The sequence below is a fragment of the Rana temporaria genome, chromosome 4 (genome assembly GCF_905171775.1).
Source record: "Rana temporaria chromosome 4, aRanTem1.1, whole genome shotgun sequence".
Classification (NCBI taxonomy): domain Eukaryota; kingdom Metazoa; phylum Chordata; class Amphibia; order Anura; family Ranidae; genus Rana; species Rana temporaria.
This window is the reverse complement of record NC_053492.1, coordinates 432118256-432141210: the sequence shown is the minus strand read 5'-3', so window position 1 is coordinate 432141210 and position 22955 is coordinate 432118256. Positions and strand designations below refer to the sequence as shown.

The 22955-nt window shown below is 39.4% G+C and overlaps 1 protein-coding gene across 5 annotated transcripts in view; it reads right to left on the bottom strand.

Annotated features, from left to right (window-relative positions):
• Positions 1-22955, bottom strand: part of ESRRG (estrogen related receptor gamma) — a 304078-nt gene that overhangs the window by 159394 nt on the left and 121729 nt on the right. For all 5 annotated transcript variants that reach the window (XM_040351445.1, XM_040351443.1, XM_040351446.1 and 2 more), the window contains 2 exons: positions 15133-15548; positions 3046-3162 (listed from right to left, as the gene is read on the bottom strand). In XM_040351445.1, coding sequence (XP_040207379.1) covers positions 3046-3162; positions 15133-15548 — 533 coding nt within the window. The remainder of the gene's footprint in view (positions 1-3045; positions 3163-15132; positions 15549-22955) is intronic.

Genomic DNA, 22955 nt, shown 5'->3' with positions numbered 1-22955 from the left:
ATCCCACCCTCTTCCCATCTTATAGACATCTCTCAATATCCCGGCGTTCTTTCTTATCCCTCTTTACTTCCAATAATCCTGTGTGTGTCAGGGCTCCGTCCACAATCTGTCTCTGTCAGTCTTGCTCACATACTCTGCCATTGTCTGTGTCTGACACTATTGGATTTCCCTGACCATCCCTAGTCTCTCAGCAGCGACTTAGCTCCAATTAAAAAGCAGCTGTTCCGACTGCGTCTGTGTGACAGCCATAAAACTGGAGAAACCTGTTTAATACAAGCCAATCAAATAAACAGATTCTCATCCAGCCCAGTGAAAAAAGCTATAAAACCAGAGCGCTCGTTCTAGGAGGAAATTAATCGTGGACTTCTTTTTTTTTTTTGCCCTTAATTTGTCATCCTTGTATATTAAAAAATGAAAGCATGCCTGACCTTTTTCAACTACAAAAGTAAGAAATAATAAATTAAAATGTATACGTATACAATCCATGTGGAAAACTCATGACAACTGCATTGGGTAACTTACTATTAAAATTTGAAAGGGGACAGATAGGTAGATAGATAGATAGATAGATAGATAGATAGATAGATAGATAGATAGATAGATAGATAGATAGATAGATAGATAGATAGATAAATAGATAGATACATACATACACAAATATATAGATAGGTAGAAACAATAGATAGATAGATACATACATACATAGATACAGTAAAACCTTGGTTTGTGAGCAAAATTCGTTCCAGAAACATGCTTGTAATCCAAAACACTTGTATATCAAAGCATTTTTACAGGGTATACAAGTGAAGAGAGGCACCTCTAAGTGTAGCAATATGTTGCTAAATGTTGTACCTTCATTACATGTAACCATATAGATACACTTCTTTTTTATACTCAGTTGTAACATGACGCTACTCTTATATCAAGAAATTGCTTGTATATCAAGGCAAAATGTATTAAAACATTTTGCTTGTCTTGCAAAACGCTCTCAAACCAAGTTACTCTCAAACCAAGGTTTATCTGTACATAGATAGATACATAGATAAATTGATTCACCTATCTGCCATACATTAAGAAGCTAGAATTGTACAAGTATGCTTTAAAGCTGCAAAATCTGTGAGTCAAAACATAAAACTAAATAGTTCGGATTTATTATACCACCTTTTCATTGACTGTAGAGTTTATTATTTGGCATTATTTTTGGCATTAGACGGAATGGAAAAATGTTATCCATAATGGACACATCCCTTAGTGGTCCAGGTTGTATTCCCCCACCTTTGAGTACTGGGGCCCTTTGATTAATTTGATTATTTCTAGAAAGGAAAGGAAAAAGGGAAACAGGAAAGCAAGGAAGAAAATGAAAGGAAAGGAAGGAAGAAAAGGAACGGCGAAAGAAAAAAAGGAAAGGAAGGAAGGAAAGGAACGGCGAAAGAAAAAAAGGAATAGAGGAAGAAAAAAAGGACAGGAAGGAAGGAAGATGCTAAACAGCAATAATTTGAATATTGGGACCCTTTGAAAAAATTCATTCTTTCTCTCAAAATAAAGAAAGAAAGAAAAGGAGGGATAGATAGATAGATAGATAGATAGATAGATAGATAGATAGATAGATAGATGCTAAACAGCACTATTGACATTAATATCATTATTATATGATTCTTATGTGATTGTATCTCTTTTCTGATAATTACACAATGTAGACGTATCAGCCAATCAGAAACTAGAAAAAAAACTTTAAAAGCTGACCTTTAAAAGCCGCCCCTGTGCCTTATCAGTCAGTATTCAACATTCCCTGGTCTGAAATCTTGCTGGTGTTTGTAGCTTTTAATTTTAAGGCCCGATTTACAAGTATACATTTCAGAAACACGTGTGTTGCTGCAACATGTTATACTTCATTTTTCAATCGCACACGTTTCTGGATAAGCTCATAAAGTTTGGGTGCTGCAGCAACAACCAGCTGGATTCTGGTTCAAGTTACAAAGTAGATATTTGCCAGCACACCAAGGATCAACAAAAAGTGGTGTCCGAACGGGTTGTTTATTGCATGATCCCAACACAAGGAGAGTGCAACGTTTCAAATCATGCAGGACCCCTTCGTCAGGCATGTGAAGGAGCCCTTGCGTGACGCCGAAAAGGTTGCACTCTCCTTGTGTTGTAATCATGCAATAAATAATCCATTTGGATGCCACTTTTTGTTGATCCATGGTGTGCTGGCAAATATCTACGCTACAACATGCTACAAATGTTTACACACTGGAGTATTATTAATTTTGAAAAGCACCCCAATGCACTAAGGCCGCACACAGGCGTTTTAAAGTGATCCAACTCATGGCAATCCACCATAATGTATTACAACAAACTTTTGTAAAAAGTCTATTTTTTTGGATATTTTGGCGCCCTGGAATCCCACAAATCTGCACAAATGGAAACTGGCAAGGAAGCCTGTGCACAGAGAATCATGTGGCCTGTCACTTCCACGGCTGGCCTTTCCTTGCGATAATGCTAGCTGCCTGGTAGCCATCCTGTGGATTCAATGCTGCAGTGCTCAATAATGCATGGTAGTGTGTAGTGATGTGTTCTGTTACAAAATAAGGATCACATCCTATTTTTGGCAAGTCAGTCCTTACATTTCCATGGGGTGCCTTAGTGCAAGGTGCGTTAAAGTGTGGCATAACGTAAGAAATGTGAATGGGCCCCTATAGAGGGCCACAGACATCTATTCTAAATCCTGACTTTGCTTAGTCGGATGTTTTTTTTTTTTCCACTAATAGCTTAAGCTAATAGCTTCAGAGAAGCTCCATTGGTTAATGAGTATTGCTAGTGCACAGGGAGACCCAATAGCCACAACAAGTACACAAATAGGGGCCCACTATGTCTTGTTCAACCAGCGTGAAATGTGTTAGCAGTGTGTTTAGCCAGTTTTAATACTTTTCTGTTACTTTGTTGACTGTCTTCTAAATTTCAAATGTAGAATAATAAATATAGTCCCATTATTTACAGTGACTCTACTTTCTGTTCAAAGCAACTTTAATATATATAAGATCTTACCTTCTTTCAGCATTCCGACTTTTAAACACTTCATGAAGCGGCAAGCTTGGCACGACTTGCGTCTACGCTTTGTGATTTCACATTCGTTAGTGGCCGGGCAACTGTATTCTATGTTTCCTAGTTTGTAGAGAAAATTCAGAGCAAGTCAGACTTTACACGCCATACAACAATGGAGAATACAGCAAAAAAAAATAAAAAAAATTAACTCAAGTTGGTTAAAAAACAAAAATCTCATAAATATGGTAATTTTAACAGGAACAGTATCAAATAAAGATTTTACAGCAACTTGAGGGAAACTTATATGGAAGAGGTTTGGATGCTCTCAACACCATCCTCTCCTATTGTATATACAGATCTAATGGCTTCAGTAGTTTGTCAGTCACTGACCTGGAAGAAGAATATATTATTCCTGATTTTACCAGGACTTAATTGATCTACATGCTCATCCTAGGTCAGTGGCTTGGACAGAACTGAAGCTAAGGAGCCAGACATCTAGACATTTCGGGTGGCCAGCAATGGCAATCTCTGTATTGTATAATTTATGGTTCAGTGCTGGATCTTTGTATGGAAAGGAAGGTGTTATCATTTTAAGACAGAGGCCACTCTCTAAAGATTTATTAGTCTGGATGGGTCACTAAAACAATGACCACAAGAATATTACAAAGATGAGAGCACCACATATGTTACAATACTAAGAACTTTGTATATATGGGTTATATATGGAGAATATGCAGTAGGCAGTAAGTGCACTCAATGGGACTTGCAGCAGGAGGAATTTTTCAACGTAGTTTATTCAATGTTTTGTGGGACACAGCCTGTCTTTTTCAAGATTTTCTGGATTGCACCCAGGCCAATAAGCCATCTGCAGTTTGCCCTCCCTACACTACCTATATATATATATATATAATATATATATATATATATATATGATAGATGATTTGCAAAATGTGTTAAGTTTTTGAAGTGACAGACAATTGTGTTGTACTGTATTTATGTCTAGGGAACACTCACACTTATACTTACAATCAATATTTCATAAGTTAACAATGTTTAATTAATTCAATGATTATTAAATCAATTAAATAATTAGGTTAATAATGATTAGCCAACCGACTTTAAACTGTGAAATGGACAGTTCTTGGTTACATTTTCCAAAATTTGAATTCAATTCCTAGATTAGTTTTACTTGTGCACTTGATTTTTCTACTTTTTGAGACTGTTTAAATAACCCTTAAATGTATTAAGTTCCATGCAGTAGTCAAACAGACACTTGTGTTCTTTCCTCTCTCTTTGAAAGTCATTGTCTATTCTCTGAAGCCTGTGCAAGACAGCTGGTGTCCTCTTTGGATAATACATGGAGGAGGCTTGCTAGGGGCATAGGTCAAGCTGTTGGTCCAGACGTCTTGCAACAAAACAGCATCCTCTCTGCATTTGCATACTTCTCGCCTATGTCCCTCTTCACAACCAACTTAATGGTAAAAAGTTGCAAGTTAAAAGGTTAATAAAGCCACAACAGTGATTTATTAAAATGTGGACGTCTTGTTGGTTGAGAACGAGGTGGTGAGTAATGCACAGCTCATTTACAAGGGGAAGAGAAAGTCTATTTTGCAAGGCCTTGTCCTCTTTGCACACAACTCTCCTTAGTTTTGTAACCCTTCCCCCCTCGTGATTAAGTGCATTAGTATCTTAATGAAAATGCATTTTGTTTATTGGTCTCTCGGGAAGGGGGAGGTCAGCTCAGCAAATGCATAAATTGTCAAGAGAGACAGTCGGAGCATAATTGCAATCTTACATCTCCTTGTTTGCAGCTCCCAGGGTCCATCAGTGGCCCCCCGGAAAACATGTGCCCATTTTAGTAATTAGCATAGAGTCTGCCGGGGACCTGAGCATTGATGAAATATTTCAGAGTTAATCACACTTTGTAAACACTGATTCATATTGACTTCCTTTCTGCGGACTGATGGCTCCTCATTAAATATCACATTAGCGGATTGCAGAACTGCATCGAGAGTCAAATGCTCAGCTAGTGCTAATTCGACGGGAAGAGATGGAGACGTGCGTTTCTTGAAAATGTGTTAAGTGGCCATGATAAAGAAGTCTGTCAACAGTGAAGCATTAAAGATAAGGCTGCCACAATTTCCTATATATTGGCAATCTGCTGTAGGAGCCTGTGTAAAGGCCGTAGGTTCGGGAGATTGGATAGATGGAAAACAAACCTGGAGCTTGGATCTCACCTCCGATACTCACTTATGTTGAGTTAACCATGCACCCTTCAGTTATTTATCTAAGTTTTTGATTGGAGCTGAAGGTATTTTTTTTGTGATCAGTTGCACATAGGTTAGTGTGTTTTTCAATTCAACTAAAAAGTCAAGTTTAAACATTGTTTGATGCTTTGGATGCTATTCAATTACGTATCCATTAACTGCCTATTCAAACAATATTGTAAGAAAGGCCTGAATAAAAAAACTAAAAAAGTTTTGATTCCTAATGCACTTATCGAATATGTAAACCCTAATGATAAACTCTTATTTGGGCCTTTTGGTGTGTTAAATATACTATTGAAAGTGATTTGTTTAATCTGACAAGGGGAAAAAAAATACTTGTTGGACCTGCCAAAATTTCAATGAGCTCTCAACTTCCTGTGCACTCTATCTCTGCTGTGCTGGAATCTCAAGCAGTGTAATCAGCCCGGCCCAGTTCACTGCATATTATGGAGATGGGGAGAGGGGGAGGAATTCTGTAAGCCATATTAACAGAGTAAACTAGGGTGACAATGCTGCTTCTCCATGGATATAGAAACACGGAAACATAGGTAGGTCATGGGTCAAGTACCTATATCTTCAGAGCACAGGCAGAGGTAAAGTGATATTAAAGGTTCATCTTATTTTTTAACCACTTGCCAACCGCCTCACGTACATGTACTGCAGGACGGCGGCTCTCCTGCGAAAAATCACGTACAGGTACATGATTTTGCTTTTCTGGTACTGTGGTGATTGGACACAGAGGAAGTCAATTAGGGGGTCCGGCGGACCCAATGTCCGCCAGGACCCACTCATCATTCCTGAGAGAGGCAGAATGACGGTCTGCTTATGTAAACAAGGCAGATCTTTTGTGACAAGGGAATACAGAGATCCTGTGTTTCTGCCAAGCAGGAACACGGATCTCTGTCTTCCCACAGTTAAAGCATCCCCTGCACAGTTAGAAAGCACTCACTAGGGACACATTTAACCCTTTGATTGCCCCTGATGTTAACCCCTTCCCTGCCAGTGTCATTAGTACAGTGACAGTGCCTTTTTTTTAGCGCTGATCACTGTATTAGTGTCACTGGTCCCCAAAAAAGTGAAACTTAGTGTCCAATTTGTCCACTGCAATGTCCCGCTATAAGTCACTGATCACTGCCATTACTAGTAAAAAATATATATAAATAAAAAATCCATAAAAATATCACATACCGTAGTTTGTAGAAGCTATAACTTTGCACAAACCAATCAATATACGCTTATTGGGATTTTTTTCTACCAAAATAATGTAGCAGATTACATGCTGGCTTAAATTGATAAAGAAATTAGATTTTATTTATTTATTTTTTTATTGGATGTGTTTTATAGCAGAAAGCAAAAAATATTGTTTGTTTGTTTTTTCAAAATTATAGGTCTTTATTTGTTTATAGTGCAAAAAAAAAACTGAAAAGGTGATCAAATACCACCAAAAGAAAACTCTATTTGTGGGGGGAAAAAAGGACATCAGTTTTATTTATGTACAGCGTTGCATGACCACGCAATTGTCAGTTAAAGTAACACAGTGCAGTATCGCAAAAAATGGCCTGGTCAAGAAGGGGGAAAACTTTCCGGAGCTGAAGTGGTAAATAACAAACATACTTACCTGCATTGTGTAAGGATTTTGCACAGAGAAGTCCCAATCCTCTTCTTCTTGTGTCCCAGACTGGCTCTCCTGGACCCTCCCCCCTTCATATACCCCTTCTAGCAAGCTGCTTGTACTGGGGTACTCAGGGTACTTGTGCAGGTTTGATCCTGAGCCGCACTGTGTGCATCTACAGTATTGACACACATATTGTGACTCGGCCCCACTTCCCGCTCCCTTGTCATTGGATTTGATTGGCTTTAGAAGAAGAACAGGAGAATTCATGCTGTAGTAGCAATGCTGCAGAGGCCACAAATTGTTGCCCCCATAAGGAAGGAAGTAAAAGTAAAGGCCACACACAGCTTAAATTTGTATCCCTTCCTGCTGACTCAGACTACATTTAAGCCATGGGTGCCATTGTCGGCACCACCTGGCGCAACAATTATTTAGTAGACTTTTGATGAATAAGCCGGGTTGAAAATTGTTGGCCAAACATTGATTGCATCAAATCAGATGCAGCCACTGTTCAGGTATTCTGACAGCCATGGGGCCAGGTTGTCAGATTATAATAGCTGGAATTCGTCCATTCACATTGTTTAACATGGATGGAGAAATCTGCTTAGCTGTTCATAATCTGTATACATGTCACAAGGGGTATATTTGGCAACTTAATTGTCAGGATCAAGAGCTACTTTATCCATAATAAAACCTTTTAGGTCGTGTTCAGATATGTGCGGCGAGTTCATGCCTGGGGACGGGCGCGTTTCTGTTCACCGGTTCAGATGCAATTCAGGTCAGAATTTTTGCCTGAATTTGCACCTGAATCGGACACAAACATGCACCGGAACATTTTTCAATCTGGACAGCGGTCGCTCCGGATATGTGTGAACCGGCTTCGCTGAGAGCCCATCACACGTGTCTGTAATGCGAATTGGATGTGGGGAAACCCAGCCTTACAATAAATGACAATCACACATAGTTAGATAAAGCTAATGAGAATTTTTTTTTCTTTTTTTTTTGAGGGTGGGGGTTTACAGACAGGCTTCAAAAGAGTGGTAAGCAAATTGATTTACAAATCAGGTGAATCCGCTCATTTTTGTGAATTTTTTGTGAATTAATTTTCATCTACGGTAGTCTGTATGGAGTTACAAGTGCATATTCCTACATGGTTCTCCTTATATCAGACAAAAATTAGTAGTTCAACAATTCTGCTAATTTGAGGTTTCATGAAGGTGTGCCAATTTTTAGGGAAGCAATGTCCAGATAAAAAAAAAAAAAAAACACTACCTGACAGCTCGACCTCCCAAGAGGAACATCAGAAGCCGAACATCTCAGCAATGCAACATGGGCAGTCTGCTGTCCTCAAGCTGTTGTGGAAATACAAATTCCAGCATCCTCTGTCAGCTGCAGGGGATTCTGGGAGTCACAGTCCTTAAACAGCTGGTGTGTCACCGGTTACCCCGTGCCTTCCTGGAGGCCAAAGGCCAATGTCCATTCACTAATGGGTATCATTATAGGTGGGAAAGCAATGGGTTTTAAAATAGTCATGACCATGTAAAAATTTGCTCTTGTGACATAAGGGAAAAAAAAAAAAAAAAACATTTGGCCATTCGTACATCCAGATGAGGTTGGGTAAGGACAGATGGTTAACTGGGCACATAGTATGAGTTTGTTTTATGCCTGTTTCCCTCCATGATTGCAGATGTATTTGTGCTTTGAAGTGAACAAATCCAACATGGTAGTAGGGATGTCTATGCTGGGCATGACAAAAACGATAAAACAATTCAAAATAACCCTTGGCTGGTCCCCAAGCAAAGCAAAACAATCCTGGGCATATTTTTATTTTTTAATGAGATAAAATGGCAAAAATAACAATCTTGCACAATTAGTTTGCAGACGGTGTAATTTACTCACATACTTGTTAATGGAATCTTACAGATCTCTGGCTTACAGGGGCTAGCCAGCCCTCCCTGTCAAGTGCCAGAAGATAATTTGTCTGTCCCTAGTAGAAACCTAATGTGGTTTTGCAGCTGGCAGAGCAATGCTGGGTGATGTCTACTAGCAAAATGTTTCCGAGTAAAAATCTGGACATTTGATCATTCACAGCATATGCCATTAGTAGCTACATCTAAAGTCAGTTAAAAGGGTTGTACTGCTGTTTTAAAAATAGCATATATGCCTCATCACCATCTGTACTTTGTGGGTTTCAGCGCTGTCCGTGTTTTTTTTAAGTACTGGCAAAATTAAAATGCCCCTTTTGTAGATTCAGTTCATAAATGATGACATGTAAAGCTAAACTCCAGGAAGGTATAAAAGAGACCAGTTCATGATGTTTATTGTATGAAAAAAAAATATTTAAAGTGTATGCCCAGCCAAAACTTTTTTTCTTAGTTTGAATAGAGTGGCAAAGGGTTAGAACCTGCTATCTAGGCTCCATTAAAAAGATTTGTCCTCATTTCCTTTCCTGATGACAACAATTTACTAGACAGGAAGTGAAAAATATGTTCTAAAAACGGCAATCGTAAAAAAAAAAATATATATATATATATATATATACACACACAGTTGCATCTCATAAAATTAGAATATCATCAAAGGTGTATTTCAGTAATTCAATTCAAAAAGTGCAACTCATATATTTTCTACAGATGCATTACACACAGTGATATATTTCAAGCATTTTTTTTTTTCATTTTGATGATTATGGCTTACTATCTATGTAAAATATATTAAATATTGAAATATATTAAAATATATAAAATAAATGAACTTTTTTCTTATTTTATGAGATGCCCCTGTATAAATATGGAACTACCTGCCTGGTTTGCATGTTCTACCACACTTTGCAAGAGAATTTTCACTTTGCTTAGTAAATAAGAAGAAGCTGTATCAACGTCTATCATTCAATCATGTGCAAGCAAATATATATATATATATATATATATATATATATATATACATATATATATATATATATATATATATATATATATATATATATATTTTGCAAAGTGAATTTTCTCCACATGCATTAAGGTAAGTAAAAATCCCCTTGCAAAGTAAACATGCTCTACTCCTTTAAATTAATTAGCCACAATGATCACTATAGCAGCCTCTACAGGACAAAATATGTATATGAGACAAAAAAACACAGGTTAAAGCAGAGCTCCACCTAAAAGGGGAAGCTCTGCTTGTTTGCCTCCTACCCCACTCCGCTGTCACATTTGGCACCTTTTGGGGGGTACCCTTGGGGGGTACCTTTTGACAGGTACCCGCTCCCACTTCCAGGTTAGTTTGCCACAGAAGCCTGGAGCTCCTCTTAAGTCAATATAAAATAATGAAATGTAATAGAAGACAAGATCAGTTATTATTTAACCCTTTACTAAGCAATTTATGTATTAATCCGTCTTTTTACCAAGTTCATTCAAATACAATTGTGCTTTTTGTAGTTGACTTTTCTCTTCTAAAGTGTAGCAATAGATGGCAGCCACCATGTGGGCTGGGCAAATATTTATGGAAAATCACCTTATAAATTTACTGAGAATCAATTTAAATGGAAACATAAAATTAAATAATTTTTATATAAGTGCATTGATCTCATTGTTGCTTTTACTTGACATTTCTATCTAATGGAGTTTAAAAGGAATATTTTATTTTTAATGTAGAATAATAAAATGTATAAAAGTGCTTCAGTTTGTTTACAACACTTAATAAGAAAAAAAAAAACTTCAGAAAGAAACTCTTACTTATTGGCAGAACCATAAAACTAATCTTCAGGTTGGAATTAGTAATAAATGGCTAAGGTGAAGGACGGCGAGATAAACCGCTAGTGGTGTGACGCCACGTGTAGTTAACAACAGCTCTTATCGTAACTTTGGATAAAAAGTAAAATGTTATCACAAGGCATAAAAGCCGCAAAGATCGGTTCTATTTACTCTCCATTCTAATGGAAAAGTGGCACAGGTTTGCCATACGCTGACCCAGGGCAGGTGCCTGTAAACAAACGCATAAGCCGCAGCCAATCTAGTCGCGTGGAGAGTCCATTAAGTGGTTTATCTTCTATCTGGAAATGTACTTATCTTCATTTAAATACAGCTATCGGCCCATTTTGCATTTTAATGGTTCTATGCAAGAAAACCTGAGCGTACACTAGACGTTTCCACAGATTGCGGTGTATTGCTGTGGTGTTTAATACGTAAATCATGAGTTAATGAAAAAAGATTAGAGAACTGCACGTGTTGGAATGCACAGGTATGTTTGTACAATAAAAGGGGATGTATTACTGAAGTGTACATATAGTATATTTGCTCATGGCTCAAGCATCTAATATTGGCATCTTGCATCCCCTTTATGGCCCCCTAAAGGGGCAAATGTATGAAGTGTTTTTTACTATCAACAAAAAGTGGGCCAAGCGGCTCTTATGGTCAGATAGGTTGTAAAGCCTTAAGGCTTTTCACCTTAATGCAATGTATGCATTAAGGTGAAAAACCTTATGTGCTGCAGTGCCTCCCACCCCCAGCCCCCCTTCTAGCTGAGCCTGATCTGATCCAGCGATGTGCAGCCGCTGTCTTTCTCCTCATTGAACAGATGGATAGTAGGAGAAGCCATTGGCTCCCACTGCTGTCAATCAAATCCTGTGACACGGGAGTTGGGGGGAAGGGGCTGAGTCCCGCTGTCTGTGTCAATAAATGCAGCAGCAGGACTCGGGAGCGTGCCCGCCACAGATGCCCCCATGGAAAGTGGCATTTCCGAAGGGACACCCAATGAAGAGGAGGAGCCTGGAGCGCCAGCAGCGGACCCTAGAAGAGGGGAATCAGTGCTGCTCTGTGCAAAAGCATTGCACAGAGCAGGTAAGTATAGACATGTTTGTTATTTTAAACCAAAAAAAAGAAAAAAGCTTTACAACCACTTTAAAGCTCAACTGGGCTTTCTGTTTTAAGTCAGCTAAATATATTCCTGATGCATCAAAACAAAAGGTGTGCAAAGTCTTACATTTTAATTAGAAATCAGCCACAACTGAGTAAAAACGCCTATTCCTTAGTAGCCTGCTGCATAGTGGCACCCTTGTTTTCTGTGTGGAAGCAGTAGTCTCTCTGCAGATGTCGAACAAGACCTCTTTTGAATCAGAACTAAAATTGTCCAATCAGCAGTTCTAGATTGAATGATGGCCAGCATTATCCAACCCACTTCCTCTGAGCCCAGGCTGTCAATGCCATGCCCATTGGGAGCCTGGGCTCACAGAACTCCTCTTCCTGAATTCCTTAGACTGAGCGAGAGCTCTGAGAGAGAATGAGCCAATGAGATTTGCTGTCAATCTTGCTGACAGGAGGGGACATTAATGTGGTCAGAGTGATGACCTCCTTAGTGTGGTGAAACTCAATCATTGTCCAGTTACTGTTCTGGAGGTGGAACCTCAACCACGTTTTGCTGCTTAAAACAAAAGAAGAAAATCCAGAGGCTTCCATTGTAGGCCTATTTAGGAATATGCTGGCTGCTTTGCTGTTATGGTGACCAACTAAATTTAGTAATGTCTAGGTCATGGACCCAGAACAAACATTTAGATTTGGAGATTCATGATAAAGTCCCGAATTTAGATTTGCTTTGGGCCAGTGACTAAAAGTTTTGAAGAAAAATGATCAGCCTTTCAACCACAAAGGGAATACTTAGCACCAACTGTCTAGAAGTGTTTCTTGGAAAAAAGAAATGTTCCTGGACTGCCGCACTCTGATAGGAGATTTATTGAAACAAAATGAACAAAGGATAAAATCCAAAGCTGTATAACATCCAAAAATTCATGCAACACTGCAATCAATGGTAGAAAGTGGACATAGGGGACAAAAAAGCTTTCAGTACTGCACCTGTCAGTACTACAGGGCGGGAGCACAGCATAGGTCTCAGGGCTTGAAGCGGTACTCTTTTCCATAGAAGTGTTTCTTATAATAGGTTTACTTTAGCTGCAGTGGAGACCAGGGACATGACTGACCTGCCTGGCAGGGGAATCCTAATCAAAGACTGAATAAACAGAATTATAAAGCTTTTGGCAGGTAGGACAGGCCGCATATATGTTCTGCTGTCTGCATTTTCACTTTAAAGTATAACTAAAGGCAAAATCTTTTTTTTGTGGAGATATATTAGAACACCTGTCAATATTCCCCTGTTAAGGGGATAAGAAATTCCCTAATTTTGGGTTGTCCCTAGAAAAGTAATACAGGGGAAGTCTTCCAATGAGGACACTAGTTCTGGTGACCAAGGAATTCCTCCAATTTGCAGAAATTTCCTCTCACTTCCTATTTGGCTGTGGGACAGGAAGTGAAAGGAAATCCTCACAATGGGACACAGATGGGGACAGAAAAAAACTGATCGGGGTTATAACCCTCTATTACGCTATATTATAGTAAATTTAAAAAAAAGTTTTATCCTATAGTTCTGTAAATGTCAGCAATTATGGTTGCAATAGTCACATACTACTAATGTAAGCCTTCACACACTAATTTTAATGTATTCTGTAACACAGTGTAAAGAGCAACAATGATGCAAAAGTGCAGTAACCCACTGAAACCGAATGCAAATCCTCTCTTAGCTGATCTGACTATGGTATGCTGCCTTGTAGTACAACACTTTGCACATGTTAATTGCACTCTGCACTGCCTTACTGAATACATTTGAGACTGTTTTCCTTTAGAGCTTCAATCCTCTACAATCCATATATTGACTGTGGAAAGAGTGCATGTGACATGTGTATCTGAACACCTTCTTTCAATGCAGAAAGAAACAGTGGAATATTCAGGAGTTCACTTTGAACCAGGGAAGTAAATACAAAATTAAAACATTTTGGTGGTGCTAGTGCTGGAAGGAGGGCAATGGCTTTTTAAAGTGTACCTGTTGGGTAATTCATTCTCAAAGATCACAATCACAACGTTTCTAATAGTTTAGAAAACCTGCTGCCTGAGGAATAAATGTGAAAGTCTGTGATTTCAGTAATTCTATTGTGAAATCTGTGGTTGATTTGCTCCACAATGCCTGCAGCTACAGTGAGGACCCGTACACACGTCCGAGGAACTAGACAGGCAAAACTCATAGTTTTGCTCGTCGAGTTCTGTGTGAAGCCGCCGAGGATCTCGGCGAGCCAACTTTCCTCATTGAACAACAAGGAAATAGAGAATATGTTCTCTATTTGGCTCGACGAGGAACTCGTCGGCTTCCTCGGCCGAAAGTGTACACACGCCGGGTTTCTCTGCAGAATTCAGCTCCGATCGAGTTTCTGGCTGAATTCTGCCGAGAAACTCGGTCTTGTGTACGGGGCCTAAGAGTTTGTTTTAAAGCTCACTTACTGCATAGTAGAAGAATGGTTAAGAATATTCACAAATGTAAATGTTAATAGCCTATTCACGTTAATATCCAGTCTGACACGGAAGACAAAATATGCTAGAAACATGGCTCCTTACTGACCCTTCTTTGGAAGAACTGTCCTGCTTTTGGAACCAGATCCTTATGTCTGTGTGTTAGTTGGATATACCATTAACAGTAACTGCCAAATGTTTATTACTACACAAAATGTTTCACCCAACCTTCTAAATTATTCCCTCTATTATTTTGAAAAGGCAATACAAATGAAAAGTAGTGTAAAAAAAGCCCAGTGGATTTAACTAATAGTTTTTTGGGCATTAAATCTTCATGGACCTCTTAATACTCCTATGGATTTGCCTTTTACCTGCATACATTAGGCTCAAATAAGTCCCTCTTTCCCACCTCAAAGGGTATATGAACATTAGAATAGGTGTAAAAAATGTATCTGAGTACTTTTCTGACTAGAGTAGACCATACACAGTATGCTTTTTTGGGAAACTCAACCATACCAGCAATAATGTAATATTTGTGTCCTATTAGACTTAACTAAACAGCTATTTTAGGACTGGCTTCCTTTTTCTAACTCTTGCAGGCTTAATCAATAAAATATCTACAGAGCAAAGTTTAGTACCGGCGGTACCCAATCAGCACCCACCTTGTATTGATCAGGTGTCTGTCTGGGTGCAATGGGTGACTGCACTGTGCACCTAGCACATTGAACTATTTACTTCACTAAGGTCTCTGGTGACAAGTCTTATAGCAATGGCCAGCTTTAGTACATTAAAATGATGTAAGGAATTCTGTTTTAAAAACTGATAATCGCATAACAATGTTTTGATTTGGATATACATATTGTCTGATAAAAAATAAAGCACCAACCTTGAATTGTCCTTTTGAAAAAAGCCTTACAGGCCTCACATGAAGCCACCCCATAATGGTAGCCTGATGCTATGTCTCCACACACTAGACACAGTCTTTTGGGCATTGCATTGAGCATGTATTCACATTTGGTCTGTGAATCTTCGGCGATGGTGCTGGAGCAGTCATCATAACGTTTCCTGACTGGCCCATTGCCACCAAGGCCTGTAGCCGAAGGGTACAAGGGTGGTGAGTCCAGTCCATTCTGGTGCCCGTTCATGGTGGAACTGTAGCTTCCGCTGGCGTCGGAGGAGCCACCTGGGCTGTGGTGGTTGATACTGTCCGTCAGGGAAGCTGGACTTGAGGGTTCCGTCTTGATGTATGACGAGCAGCTGGAATCAATGTGTCGATCTTTGCTTGACATTCTGCAGAGAAGCCTGCATGGTAATAAGGGGGAGAGAAAAGAGAAGACTCCGTTTAATAAAAAGCAAGCTTCCTTTTCTTTAAGATTGCTCTGTAGGGGCTAAAGACTGCACATCATTCATCCATCAGTCAATAACTCTTGTTGTACATGAAGGTAATCAGCATAAGGCCATGACAGAGATTTAGCAATGTTACAGACAGACGGTAAACAAAAACTTTAAAAAGCACAAATCCCCTTTCCCAAAGGTAAGACTGCTTGTCAATCGCAAAACTGTACATGCAAGAAGACAAACGCATCGCAGTGCTGGAGGCTTAACCAAAAATAAAAAAACAACTGCAAAAATGATTGAATGAAAGAATGTAAATTCAGATTCCTTGCAATTGATTATGTTATTTTGGTCCATCTCAGTCATTATTACATCACATTATTCAATAGGGGTATGAAGCCATGACATTGTTTTCCTTTAGGATGATGATATAGGAAAATAATTTATCAAAAACCAGTTAACATAGGAATAGATCATTACAAAATATGATTTAGACATTATTGTAGGTACATTCTCCAAATTGTGCTTGTGAAATTATTTTATCCTTGTTGCCTTAAAGTTTGTAAGTGTACATCTATTTGATTTTTTCTTAGCAATTTTATACATTTAAAGTGTCTGTAAACCTGAAATTTAAAAGTTAGAGACTTAATTTCTCTGTCTACTACTTTAAACATTTTGGTTCCCTTTATCTGTAGAAAATGTGGAAAGCACTCAAATTGCCTGGCGATCCTGCCAGTCCCTTTAAGAATGAAGAGTTTCATGTTGGTTCCTGACAACGCTAAGGCCTCGTACACACGACCAAGTTTCTCGGCAAAAACCAGCAAGAAACTTGCTGGGAGATATTTTTTTGCAGAGGAAACCGGTTGTGTGTACATTTTCGTCAAGGAAACTGTCGAGAAACTCGACGAGCCAAAAAGAGAGCAAGTTCTCTATTTCCTCGACAGGAATGGAGAAACTTGCCTTGTCAAGTTCCTAGACAGCCTAACAAGGAACTCGACAAGGAAAACGATGTGTTTTGCCGGTCGAGTTCCTCAGTCGTGTTTACAAGGCTTTAGAAGGAAACAAGAACCGGTGGTCAGAGTTCACCCTTTTTACTTCTCTGGGACCTGCATGTAGTCTTAAAGATAAACCCTCTCCCCATGTTTCTAGTGTTTAAAATAATTAAATTTCCTTTATCAACTGTTGATTTCAACTTATCTTGGCCAATGTCTTACAACCTCAAATAACCCACAAAAGCCCAGCTTTGCAGTGAAAAATTTGATCTAGAAATATAAATTTAAAGGACAACTCCACTTTCAGTTGTCATCCTTTAATGTTTCTTACTACCCCCTCAGTGAGGCCCAAGTGGTAAAATACTTACCCTTTTCCCCACTCAGGAGTTCGCCACTGTGTGGCTCTGTCCACCACCACTTAGCCTGTGCATCAAAAACTCCTGTGCAGGGTCCATTGCACATGTATGCCGCTTTGGTCTGTACCTCTCTGGATAACCATGGACCGCCATGAGCACAGACCAACCGTCGGAACATATGAACTTAGCTAGTAGTTTTAGCTGCAAAGACAGTGCAGAGCCAGGCAGACCTCATAAGGATAAACTCTATCAAAAGTTATCTTTTAAAGTTCACCAATGCTGACCAAAACCAGAGTGAAATTTTACAAAGAACTATTTTTATCAGTTCTTGCTCCCCAAAGGAATTTCTGGTGTACACTAGTGCTAAAGTGCTCAGAGGCCTATTTATTTACACATCCAAACCTACATAACATAAGGAGAACACACAATCTAATGCGCACACGGTTGGAATTTCCGACAACAGATGTTCGATGTGAGCTTGTTGTTGGAAAATCCGACCATGTGTACAGTATGCTTCATCGGACATTTGCTGTCGGAATTTCCGACAACAAAAATTTGAGAGCTGGTTCTCAAATTTTACGACAGTTGTTGTCGGAAATTACGACCGTGTACACAATTCAATGCACAAAAATTCTACGCATGCTCTGCATCAATTCGACGCATGCTCAGAATCATTGAACTTAATATTTCTCGGCTCGTCATAGTGTTGTACGTCACTGCGTTTTTGACATTCGGAATTTCCGACAACATATGTGTTACCTTGTGTATGCAAGACAAGTTTGAGCCAACATCCGTCGGAAAAAAATCCACGGTTTTGTTGTCAGAATGTCCGATCGTGTGTACGTGGCATAAGACACATAAGACTATTTGATACTTAGCAGCAACCTTTTACGAAATACAGAAACTCTATTCAATATGTGACTTCTTTTTTTTTGTTACTCTACAACCTTTATCCGTTAACACTAATTAGCGCCCTAGAAGTGGCTTGCCTTTCCTTACAGTCATGTCTTAGGCCAACATATGAAAGAAAGTGGTCTAGCTCTGACTTACAGCAGCTCTGTGAATTCCTTTTAATTTAGAGCACTTACAAAACCACTTATTACCTTATAATTACTGGACTGCTCTCACATACATTATGATCTTAGGCTACAGTTAGGAGTTATTAGGGTACTAAAATACGCTCCCTTTTTACTCTCTCCCCGGCAGTGAATTTTATGCAGCCATGATTAAAACATTCATTCAGATTCATCCCTCGCAACCGGGCTTTCACCAGAAATTGCAGGCTCCTCTGTAACAATGCCAAACGCTTCCTCTTTCTTGTCCAGTTACTGCTTATGTTTTCTCTCCATCAGGTAGCATACGTGGGTTGATTTACCAAAACTGGAGAGTGGAAAATCTGGTGCAGCTGTGCATGGTGGCCAAACAGCTTCTAACTTCAGCTTGTTCAATTAAGCTTTGACAAAATATCCGGGAAGCCGATTGGCTACCATGCAAAGCTGCACCAGAAGTTTTAGTAAATCTTCCCCACTGTGCCCTTCTAGCCTCAGTTACTTAGAGTAAGTTTTTTTTTTATATTTCTTGGGTGTTTAAAAGAAGGAAATGGAAAGGTCCTTATTATAGCTATGTTACCACTCATTTGGTGAACTCTGCTGATATATCTGCATTTGACCTTTTTTTTCAACAGAAAGTTTTATTAAACAAATCTGCAGTACAAAACACATGCCAACAGGCATACATCCAATTGCATGACAAAATAATTAGACCCCATTCACACGGGACAATTACTTGCATGCCCCATGCAGGGTCATGTCTTATAGACATTGGGATGCACAGGTGTTCCATGTCGGCACTCCCATAGATCTCTATTGGGACACATGGCTGCACGAATACAGTTCAGTTTATCAGCTAAAACATGCTAAGTGCATCAAAACAAAAGGTGTGAAAAGTATTACCGTTTTTTTTTTCTCCAGAAAACAGCCACAGCCAGAATAGAAAAGACTATCCCCTGACAGAATGCTGTCGAGAAGGAAACTTGATCTTATGTGTGGAAGCATTGGGCTCATTGCAGCCACCAGAGTCAGGCCTCGTACACACGGGCAAGAATCTTGTCAGGAAAAAAAACATTGTTTTCCCTGAAGGGATTCTGGGCAAGAATCTCTTGCCACCCGAGTGTACACACTGACCTTTCAAAAGAATCACGGTTCTCTTGAAAGGCAAGAACGCAGTGACGTCATCGCGTACGACGAACATGCGCTCGTCACATTCGATGCCGTCGCCACCATCTTGCATCACCATACCTATGCCGAGGAAGCTACCGCGCATGCGTCAAAGTCATTTCGAGCATGCTCGGGTTTCCACGGCGACAGGTAAGTTTACACACTCTCGGGTTTCTCGTCTGGAAACAGGCCGACAAGAATCTCGATGAGAAAAAAAAGAGCAGGTTCTCTTTTTTTCTCATCGAGATTCTGGCCAGATTTCCAGACGAGAAACCTGAAAGCCTCGTAGACATGAATGGTTTTCTTGGCAAGAAGCAGTTTTCTTGCTGGTTTTTGCCAAGAAAACTGGTCGTGTGTACGAGGCTTAAGGACTATAGCTCAGCAATATGCAAAATTCATGATCATGACTTAGCAAGGGGTGTGCAATGAGCTTTCTCTACAGCATGCTGGTAGAAGAACAGGCTTTTCTATTCATGTTGTGTCTGATTTCTAAAGAAAACAAACCATAAGATTTTGCACACCTTTTTTGTTGATGTGCCTAGAATTTATTTAGCTGATATAAATTGAAAGTCTAATTGGATTTAAATCTTTGCCTCTGCTCAAGACTTTTTAACAAATATGTCTTGCATGGCTATGTTGTACTCTGCCATACCCTAGAGAAAGGCATCTGCTCCCATATTTAAATATAACACTAAAACTTCTTGATAGGTTGAATAATTCCCTTTATCCCCTCTATCATACACTGGAGAAATGCAAGCGAAATGCGCTACTTGCAGACAATTTCTATGATCTTTCGTTTTTCGAAGTTGGCCTTTGGACATATGCAGAATGAACTGGAGATTATATGTCTGAGTAACACAATCTTTTCACCCCTTTTACATATAAATAGACACATTCACTAAAGATACATCTTTCTTAGAGACTATGGGCCTGATCCACAAAAGGGATACGCCGGCGTATCTACTGATACACCGTCGTATCCCTGTTTCTATCTATGGAACTGATCCACAGAATCAGTTTCACATAGATAGGCAGAAGATCCGACATGTGTAACGGACTTACACTGTCGGATCTTAGGATGCAGTACCGCAGCCGCCGCTGGGGGCATTTCTCGTCGAAATCCAGCATCGGGTATGCAAATTAGCACTTAAGGAGATCCACGAAGCTTTTACGCTTAGTTTTTTCTCCGTAAGTATTAGTTTGCCGTTGCAAAATTAGGGCTGCTTTTACATGGTCAAAACTGTTTACACCTTGTAAAAGTATACCCTTCTATCCCGCGTCGCTGTCATTTTGTTTTTTATTTTATTTTTTCCCGCCGCAACTCTTTTTTTTTTTTTACGCCCGTCGCGATTCTCAAAACCCGGCGCAACGCAAAACCGCGCAAAGCACGTCAGGAAAATAACGTCGAGAGTATGCGCAGTACGTCCGGCGCGGGAGCGCGCCTAATTTAAATTAGATTAGGCACGCCTTGCGCCGGACCGATTTAAGTTACACCGCTCAAAATTTCTAGGTAAGTGCTTTGTGGATCAGGCACTTAGGTAGAGATTTTGCTGCGGTGTAACCTAAATAGGAAAATTTAAGTTACGGCCGCTCTTTTCGGATCAGGCCCTAAGATACTGTATATTGTAAGTAAGCTACTGAAAATTCCAACTACAAGGCAACCAGTTTTCCAATGGCAAAAGTTTCCACTGGGCACGGTAGAGATAGATTATTTTCACACAGAGTTACAATTTATACATTTACAAAAAAAAAGAACAACTAATTAAAAAAAAAAACTCACAGTGGCATATCTAGATAGCATCATAGTCTTCTGCCCTATGCCAATATTGACAAATATACTGTAGAGGAAAAAGTAAAAACTCAAAAACCCTAAAGCTGGGTTCACACTGTAAATCGGATCGCATGGGTGTTCAAACCATGTGATCCAATTCTAACAAACGTTCTGCATTCTGCTTTTAATTGACACCCACAGCAGATCGCATGAACACAATGCGATTGCTATGCAGTGCAGGAAATGCAGGGATTCCTGTGTAAACCAAACCTAAACCTGAACTTTAGGTAGATATAAAATGCACAAATTAATTCAGCTCTGTATTCCATAATACATCATTAAGGGCCAATTTACATCTATAGATTGTGGGAATGCACACCTTTGAACAGCTCCCCTACACATTGAGGGATATTTACTAAAACCGGTACAGAGGGGTTGATTTACTAAAGGCAAATCCACTTTGCACAACAAGTGCATTTGGAAGTGCATTTGGAAGTGCATTTGGAAGTGCAGTCGCTGTAGATCTGAGGGGAAGATCTGAAATGAGGGGAAGCTCTGCTGATTTTATCATCCAATCATGTGCAAGCAAAAATTTGTTTTTTTTATTGTCCTTGCATGTCCCCCTCAGATCTACAGTGACTGCACTTCCAAAAGCACTTGTGGTGCAAAGTAGATTTGCCTTTAGTAAATAAACCCCAGAATCTGGTACAGTTGTGCATAGTAATGAATCCGCTTCTAGATTTATATGTCAAAGCTTAATTAAACAAGCTGAAGTTAGAAGCTGATTGGTTACTATGCACAGCTGCACCCGATTCTGTGTGCAACTAGTTTTATTAAATCTTCCCCAATAACCCAGTGCGGGAATTGTGTTGTGCTGCTTCTCTTTTCACTGTGCAGTCACTGTCTAGGGGGAGGGACAAGATCTGTAAATGTTACCTAACTACAGCAGAGACATATCAGGTGTCCTGCCCTGACGGACAGGGCTGTGCTTTGTGGCAGAGCTGTATAATTCTCAAGTCTGAATAGACAGTTGTGCAAAACCATAGGCCACCAAACAGCTCCGCAAAAACCGTATATAAATATATTATCCTAGCTTTTTGCTTGGAGCTCCGTTTAAAAAAAAAAAGGTTTAATTAGCAGTGCAAGTTGACTTTGGGGTACTAAAGGTTTTATGCCTCAGGGGGGGGGGGTTTGAACACACCCTAAAAGTTCCATAATAGGGTAAATCAGCATAAAAAAGTGATGGCTTTTAAATGGAAAAAAAGAACGATTCGATTTACATATGCTTCCTTAACTTTTACGTCTATCCAAGGCTTCTACAAATAATGCCCATATTTACTTTAATCGTCATGTCCTACAGTGCTTTTAGCATCTGTCAGATGGCAGAACATTTGCACTTGGCTATGTAAATTAAGGGGGGAAAAAACGTTTTTTCTCTACTGATAGCCAGGAAAAGAAGTTTCATTTTGACCCGATTTCACAAATTCTGCCTTGCAGATGAACGTTGTTTGAACATCAGCTGCAGGACAGCCATTGTTATGCCCTGCTCTATTTGGAATCGTGGCGGAAATAAGCTCAGACGAGGGGGGGGTGGGAATGGAGATGGGGGGGGGGTGACCTGCTAATTACAGTGGAGTTCATTACACTAAAGACACTGCAGACATCATTCCATTATACTAAGCTGCTAACATCAGGACTAATTCGCATTCCTCTCTCACTCAAAGAAAAGAAAAAAATCTCAGATTTTTATTATTGAAGAACAGAAATATTCACAATTATCTATAAATTCAACTGTCACACAGTGGGTTTTATCCTGGCCCCTTCTTCAATCTAAAATTGAAGGCAGTAAAATCCACATTAAGTCAAGCCAGGAATACAGTGAATACGGCTTTATTTCAAAGAGCTAGTTTTTGTCAGAATGAAACCGTTTTCAAGATGATGACTTTATCTGTGTTTTATTAGCAAAAAAAAAAAAAAGTGAACCTTGCTTTGTGTTTCTATGACAGAAATTCACATTATCGTGATTGCAAGAGATTGAG